The sequence below is a fragment of the Rattus norvegicus genome, chromosome X (genome assembly GCF_036323735.1).
Source record: "Rattus norvegicus strain BN/NHsdMcwi chromosome X, GRCr8, whole genome shotgun sequence".
In the NCBI taxonomy this organism is placed as follows: domain Eukaryota; kingdom Metazoa; phylum Chordata; class Mammalia; order Rodentia; family Muridae; genus Rattus; species Rattus norvegicus.
The window spans coordinates 64,850,728-64,858,845 of NC_086039.1; the positions used below are offsets into that span (position 1 = coordinate 64,850,728).

The window sequence follows — 8,118 nt, forward strand, 5'->3', positions numbered from 1 at the left end:
AAAATCCTTTATCTAGTACTAACTCTTGTTTGGATAATATGGGAATAGCACAGTTCATTTCCAAAGATGATTTCTACTATGTGGCATAAACATATTTTGATAGATCAAGATATTCTGCGTAAACTGGAGAAGGAAAAGATTCTCGTCTTCACACCATCCCGAAGAGTCCAAGGCAGAAGGGTGGTCTGCTATGATGATCGGTTCATAGTCAAATTGGCTTTTGATTCTGATGGCATCATTGTGTCCAATGATAACTACCGAGACCTTCAAGTTGAAAAGCCAGAATGGAAGAAGTTTATAGAGGAACGGTTGCTGATGTATTCTTTTGTGAATGATAAGTGAGTTTCTTTCTAAACCGTTGTGTACAAATTACTGGTAGTAATGCATTACACTTCAATAAACATATCAGACACTGTATACCATGAATTGTGCTGGTTTGCTCTAAGGATAAAAGACTGAATAGGAAGCAGGACTCACCATCAAGGGGCTCAAAGTATATGAGAAGAAAGGTAGAGATAGGGTAGAGAGAAAATAATGACAGGATGTTAGAAGTTGCTTTGTCTTTTGAAGTGGATTTTTACAGAATAAAGAGGGCTGCTGGGTATGACATGTGAAAAGAACACTATGAACAAATCTATAAAGGTATGAAAGTGGCTGGTATACTGGGGAAACCAACATTCATGCCAGTATGACTGCTGTATATAGTCTATGAAAAAATGGTGCATGAGGAAATAATCCTTTCTGGGTGATCAATTAGAAACAAAGGGAAGAAATGCTATTTTAAGAGAAGATAGATGGAAGCTGGAAAGCACAATTAGAATGCTATGACTGCAGTGTAGGCAAGAGCGAAGGAAGGAAGGCCTGAACTCTTATAAATGGTGGTAGGGACAGCAAGACATACATTCACCTTGTGTTGGCTTACTTTCAGGTTTATGCCACCAGATGATCCTCTTGGACGCCATGGTCCAAGCCTTGAGAATTTCTTAAGAAAGAGACCTGTGGTTCCTGAGCATAAAAAGCAACCGTGTCCGTATGGTAAGTACTTCTGGATAGAATTAAGTTCTGTACTAAGGGAAGCCCACAGATTCTTTGAGTAATTTTCCTTTTCAGATTTCTATTTCAAGTGAGAATTCTTGGCGTGTCCACTTTCCATGAGTTAAAATCTGTGTCTTTATGTACTCTGTTAGGTGCACAAAGAACCACCCTAGAAACTTCACAAGGAAAGCGTAACTAGACTTGAAGTTGGGAAATAGTTGTCACTTGTTAACAAACCAAGTTGTCATTTGTTAAAATGTGCTCTAGATGCCTAATCCCTGAGTGATGTTGCCAGGAGTAAGGACATGCAGAAACTATATAGCCTACAAAGTAGAAGGGGCAATTTCCAAGGGTCTACCCCAAACAAGATCATATTTCTTAGGCAGGTGACTATGCCTTCTATCAACTCACTCTACCATTTTCCTTCTGATTTGTACTTCTGTTGCTTCCACTGTTTTTCATTTGTATATTTAAACTGTAGCTTTCTTAAGTATTATTGTGCTCATACCAAAACCCCTGCTACAAGGTTTGTGAGCCTAACAATGCGACATGAGCTATTTCCGCTATTTTGGATATTTGAGCTTGTTGAATAATCACTTGTTGAGGGGAGTGGCTTTTTTTCCTCAATTCATGTGTGTTGTCTCATTTCATCTTTACAATACTCCTGTAATATAGACACAGTTATGAAACTAGTTTACCAAAGAGAAAAATGAGCCTTAGGAAATAGTTACTTGTCTAGGTTACACCGTAAAGGATATAGCTGGAATCGAAACTTAGCTCTCACTGGCTTCCAAATTTGTGCTCCTTGCACTGCATCATTCTGCTTTCTGTTCCTCTAGGCTGCCTCAACATACAGATTTTGCCTAAGAAAAGTTGTCCATCACCAGAAAAATGAGGCTAGTCCACAGCTCAGCTCTTAGCTCTTACACTGCAGTTTCCTCCGGAGCTTTCCACTCACTTCCTCTCCCTTCACAGTATGTGGTGACTCCTTGGTGTTGTCTGTGTCTCATCTTTGTGGAGAGTTCATTTTCCGCTTTAACCCCGAACAGTATAACTCTAACCTGAGTGGTCAGATTGTTTAGGACAATGTCTGGCACAGAGGGTTACACCACTATGAAAGAGAGAGTCTTACTCCAAGGCATTATTTTTCAGGCAAAAAATGTACCTACGGCCACAAGTGCAAATACTATCATCCGGAGCGGGCCAACCAACCCCAGCGTTCGGTGGCTGATGAGCTCCGCATCAGTGCCAAACTGTCCACAGTGAAAATAATGAGTGAAGACACCCTGGCCAAATGTGGTACAGGGATGTCTACTGCCAAAGGTGAGATAACCTCAGAGATCAAACGTGTGGCCTCCAAGCGCCAATCAGATCCCAGCATCCGGTCTGTGGCTGTGGAGCCTGAGGAGTGGCTGTCCATTGCCCGTAAACCTGAGGCCAGTTCTGTCCCTTCACTTGTGACCGCTTTAAGTGTCCCTACAATCCCTCCCCCCAAAAGCCATGCAGTGGGTGCACTCAACACCCGTTCAGCCAGCAGCCCAGTGCCAGGGTCCTCCCATTTTCCCCATCAAAAGGCCTCTTTGGAACACATGGTCAGCATGCAATATCCACCTATCCTGGTTACCAACAGCCATGGCACCCCTATTAACTACACTGAGCAATACCCAAAGTTTGAGACCATGGGGGACCATGACTACTATTCAGTGTTAAGCGACTTCTCCAAGCTGAGCATCAACAACATGCATAATCATGAATATTATATGGCTGAGGCAAACCAAGGGGTATATGTTCGGAATCCTGGCCTATGTACCGACAGTCACATGAGCCATACCAGGAATGACAACTATTCCTCTTACAACAACTTGTACTTGGCTGTAGCTGATGCCCATCCTGAAGGCACGTTGAAGCTGCACCGCGCAGCATCCCATAACCATCTTCAGCCTTTCTCCCATGGTTACCATGAAGCCTTAGCGAGAGTTCAAAGTTATGGTTCAGAAGATTCCAAGCAAGCACCCCACAAGCAGTCAGTCCCTCACTTAGCTCTGCATACCCAGAATCCAGCAACTGGAGCACACTCTAGCTGTCCTGGAGACTACACCATGCCTCCCAATATCCATCCCGTGGGACCCTCCCAGCCAGGCCGTGCTCTGGTGATGACTCGGATGGACAGCATTTCTGACTCCCGCCTCTATGACAGCAACCCTATGAGGCAAAGGCGGCCTCCTCTGTGCAGGGAACAGCATGCTAGCTGGGACCCATTGCCTTGTACAGCCGACTCCTACGGATACCACTCCTACCCCTTAGGTAACAGCCTCATGCAACCATGTTATGAACCAGTCATGGTAAGGAGCATGCCTGAAAAAATGGAGCAGCTTTGGAGGAATCCTTGGGTCGGAATGTGCAATGATTCTAGGGAGCATATGATACCAGAGCATCAATATCAGACGTACAAGAACCTCTGCAACATCTTCCCTTCTAACATTGTTCTCGCAGTGATGGAGAAGAATCCCCACACAGCAGATGCTCAACAACTGGCAGCCTTGATTGTTGCCAAGCTTAGGGCTGCACGTTGACATGACATAGGACTTATTCCTTTACATAAATATGAATACTATTAATACATTGAGACTATAATTCTAGTAAGTAATAATTTGTGTTGTGCTTTTCAAATTAGAGTACTTCTATCTTTTAAGTACATAACAACTCTGTGAGGTAGATCTCAGTAACATTCGATTTTATAGAGAAGGAAACAAAGCGTGATGCTCGAAAATGACAGCAAGACACCCACCTAAGTTCTCTGGCCCAATGTCCCATGCCCTTTCCCACTAAAGTGTGGAGATAATGGGGGACAAAACCCAGGAGGCCTACGTGCACAAGAAACCCCAAGGGAACTCATTACTATACCTTTCTTTCAATTTTCTTTTTTTAATTTTTTGAGACAGTTTTTGAGACCTTGTAACCCTGGCTTTCCTGAAACTTGCTATGTCGATCAGGCTGACCTGAACTCAGAGAGCCACCTTCCTCTGCCTACAGAGTCCTGGGATTGAAGGTGTATGCCACCACACCTGTGTTTTTTCTGTCACAATTCCCTATTATAAAGTGTGGATCATCTGTCCAATTTAGAAAGCAAATACCTGAGGATCAGATTGCATTGTGAATTAACCTTTAAGGTTCTTTTATAGACATATTTAAAATCAAAAGTAAAAAGATTTTATTGCATGGATATCTGATCATTCAATATCTTTAACCAAGTATAGGGTCATATTGAGGCTTCTAGAGAAATAATTGAACCTTCCTCTTAGCAATTCTACTGCATGTATGAATTTATGTATTTGGTTTCAGATGTGTTTATATCTCCGGTATCAACTTTTCTATAGTGATAATGAGATGGTAAGCTCTATACAGACTATAGTTTACATCTGTATAGATCACAAATACAACTTGATTTTGTCACACTTTATAGTTTCAATTAGAGTCGAAAGTGAAATCACATGGCAACATTTACATTTTGCTTTCTAAAGGCCCAGAGTAAAGCAGCTGTAATTCTTCTACATCTTTCACTTGACCACATTTATTAACCATTCTTAGCTTTCAGAAAGTCTCTTCACTTTAGCAAATTAGGGGTCAGGCTGAAGCCTTCTATAGAGGAACTCGTCTATAAGCTCATGTTCAACGCTTAGTATGTATATGATACACAAGTGCTGAAGAGCTGGACCAGGACCAAGGGACTCACTAGCAGAATCTACTTCCCTTATCCCAGGAGGGATAGCACTAAGCGATAGCTACAGAGTTGGAACTTCTGACCAATTCAACATTACAGGACAAAGTGTAGTGAAGGGGAGCGCATAGGCATACAAGCTACTCTCTCTAGCTGTCCACCCTTTGAGCAATAAGATCAGTAGTTAATAGAGCAGAATTTCTTTAGGAAAACAAACCAGGGTATTTTCTAGGTGGCAAAAAGCAGTTGCCAAAGGAGAAGTGTTCTGTTATGCACTTCAAATCCAAGCAAAGAGGGTGCACTGGATTAGATCACGAGATGCATTATTAAAGAAGGTATGACTTTTTGGGCCAGGCAGCACCATTTGCACAAGTTGAATCTTCCTCTAGGTAGAATCATTTGTAGCTGCGCGCCTCTAGAAGGGGCATTTATTGTTTTGTTTTGTTTTGTTTTAAGATGCACTAAATGAGCCCTCCTTTCTGAATTCACTGTATATTTCAACATTTTGAACCATGACCAGCTCCCAATTTCTGAAGCTGGAACTTACTAACTTCTCCAGTCCTTTTTCATGAGAGTTGAGAAGGCCTGGCCTTGGCCTTTTGTTTCTTCATGAGAAGGTGTAATACTGCCTATAAATGTTTCTTACTGTGAAACACTCTGAATGTGAGGCTGTAGTCAGGGTTGTTTCTGGTGGTTTGATAACGGCTTACATGCTGCTTTCCAGCTTTCTCTCTCTGTGAAAGTTGATGAATAGTACATCTGACCCAGTATTTGCTTAGCCACAATTTTACATCTACTCCTCCTACCCTCTAATTGTCTCATCCCCCAGTATACTGAGAAAGTGTAACAATATTTTCTATCAAGTTGGTCCATATAAACTGACAGTTGCCACTGCAGCGCTTGGTATCTCACACAAGCATCTCTTCATACCTTCAACTTTGTGGACCTTCTAAATCTGCCCCTTGACTAGATCAGGGTATTTGACAATCTTAGACTATTCTGATGCCTTTCTACCAATTAGTTCATCTTCCTACCAATGGCACTGCAGTGTCCACTAGCTTTCCGTTTTGCGGGAAAGTCCAAGATTCGTCTTGTTGGCTGCAATTCATCTGGAATGTTTGTGTTGAAAATTCAAAATAATTGTAAGCTCCTCCCAGTAGGGGGACTTTTTTAAAGCTAGCGTATGTATTTTTTACTTTCTAAGAAAGGATTGCCATTCTTCTCTCCTTGTAAAATGTGTATGAACCAAAGCAGCTAAGAGCAATGCCTCAAATAACCAGAAATGACCTTTTGTTGATACAAATTGTATCTCTTTTTCTCCTGATTGTATAGAGACAAATATACAAAACTCATCTTAAACTATGTTTAGTACTTAATTTTCACCATATTTGTGGCACTGTGTGTCACAGGAAAGTAGCCCAGGGGTCACGAGGGAGCTTTTATTTCCAAAGGGCAGTAGTTTATAGACAAACACAGTTTTCAAGGCCTCTTTATTGTTAGATGCACAACTATTGTGTGTACAATCTGCAACATTGTGACTCTCTTTAGCCTATTAAATTTAATATGTCCTTATAAAAGGGATTTTTATAAATTGTCAATAGTAATAAACCATATGTAAGAATCTTTAAGGAGCTGTATAAATATGAATGCATAAATCCAACTTGGTTCTTACATTAGAGAAACATTTTTTATATCAAGATCTGCATACTTCTTGACTTTTCCATTTTGTCTATAATTATACAATAGCAAATAAAGAAGAGCATTGAGAGCTCGGTAGCACCCTTCAAGGGGCTAAGTGTGTGTCCTTTAGGATACTTACCTCCACATTCACAGCAGGGGTTAAGGCACAGTGTTCTGTGTGGTTTTCAAGAAGCAGCGGATTCTGTAAGAGGTGCTTTGTCATTTGAATTCCTTCACTGATTTTCTGACCTCATAGCAAATCTCTGCCTGTCCAGGCCTTAGACTTTGTAGTTTCTGATTTTCGTTTTCTTGTTGTGACCTTATTATTGTTGTTGTTTTCATTTCCGCCTAAAGGAGAAATGTGACTCTGGAAAGGCATGGTCAATCCAGAGCACCCTTTCTATAAGACAGCTCAAAGAAAGAGGAGCCTTTTCAAAGGTAACATGGAACTATTGAACTCACTTAAGGTACCAGGTATGGAAGGGACAATGACAGATGCCTTATGGAAATGGTCTGTAAAACTTTTCTTCTAAGTAATGAAGCATATGGCATGATTTTTCTCCCTCTTTCTTATTCTCTCAACCCCTTCTGGTTTCTACTTCTCCACGATCCTTTTTTGTTAAGTCTCGGAATTAATAACCTTTATAAAACAATTCAATCATTAATATCTATTAATCTTTGTTACAGTTTCCCTCTAACGCGGAACAGTTCGTTGTGAAGAGGCTCTCAGTTAACATTCTATCTGTGCTCTAAGTGTGCGGCTTTGTACAAGTGCCCTTCTTGAGGGCCAACAATTTCAATAGAGTTTGTTTTACTTTGTAAATCAGGTTTGGATTTGCACAGGGAAAGTCATGCGAAGCTGTCCAAAGAGCCGTGCTCAGGTCTCCTCCTAACCCTTCTCTTCCACCTCCTAGTTTGCTTCTCTTCGGGTATGAAACTGAGGAGTGCATAACCTTCAACCAAAATGGCACTAGTGTTAGTTTTCATTCGAAACCAGTGTATTTCTAGAACTTGCTTGTCTAAAGTAGTCAATGCCTCTGTGAAGACTCAGCATATTTGATATCTATTGTATTATAGCTAGCTATACACATAGGCAGATTGACTATTTTTTAGTCCTGGTTTGTGTATCATTGAGCTATAGTAATTTGTTTTATCCATTTGTGGGATTAAACAGTATTGTTTAATGGTTGTAAACTTTTTATAAAACCACTTTGGGTTCCTTGTTTGACCCAAACATAATGTAAGTCTCAATGACAAAATACACAGAGCCAACGTGAGGTGAGTGAAAATATAACCCTTCCCCAGTTTTGTCTGCCTCTCTAACGCATGTGCAATGCTTTATACGATATTCTCACTAGCATGAATGTACTTAGAGGTTTTTATTTGTTTCACCTATAATTGTGATGAAAATGCTGTATTGTTGACAACAATGAACTGTAAACCCATTAACTGCATAAACTTTGTCTACTAATCACTCATGGCTCTTTCTTTAAGAACATTAGCAACAAGAGATGGCACACAGATATACACACTCCAACTGGTTCCTGAAATACTAAGCATATGTCCTTTTGACATGCACTGTTAAATAAACAATGGGCCACAGATCCCCATCCCCCCCTCACGGAGTTCATCTGAATTTTACCAAAGTCTTCTGATTTTTATGTGTTTCTTGGGGCTTTATGGAT

At 40.8% G+C, this 8,118-nt stretch overlaps 1 protein-coding gene across 3 annotated transcripts in view; it reads left to right on the forward strand.

Annotated features, from left to right (window-relative positions):
- Nucleotides 1-7,907, forward strand: part of Zc3h12b (zinc finger CCCH-type containing 12B) — a 233,156-nt gene extending 225,249 nt beyond the window's left edge. For 2 of the 3 annotated variants that reach the window (XM_039100436.2, XM_002730248.7), the window contains 3 exons: nucleotides 104-338; nucleotides 929-1,035; nucleotides 2,188-7,907. In XM_039100436.2, the coding sequence (XP_038956364.1) occupies nucleotides 104-338; nucleotides 929-1,035; nucleotides 2,188-3,608 (1,763 nt within the window). In that variant the 3' untranslated portion in view covers nucleotides 3,609-7,907. Of the gene's footprint in view, nucleotides 1-103; nucleotides 339-928; nucleotides 1,036-1,874 lie in introns of all 3 variants that reach the window. The other variant, XM_063280452.1, reaches the window with a different exon arrangement.
- The last annotated feature ends 211 nt before the right edge of the window (nucleotides 7,908-8,118 follow it).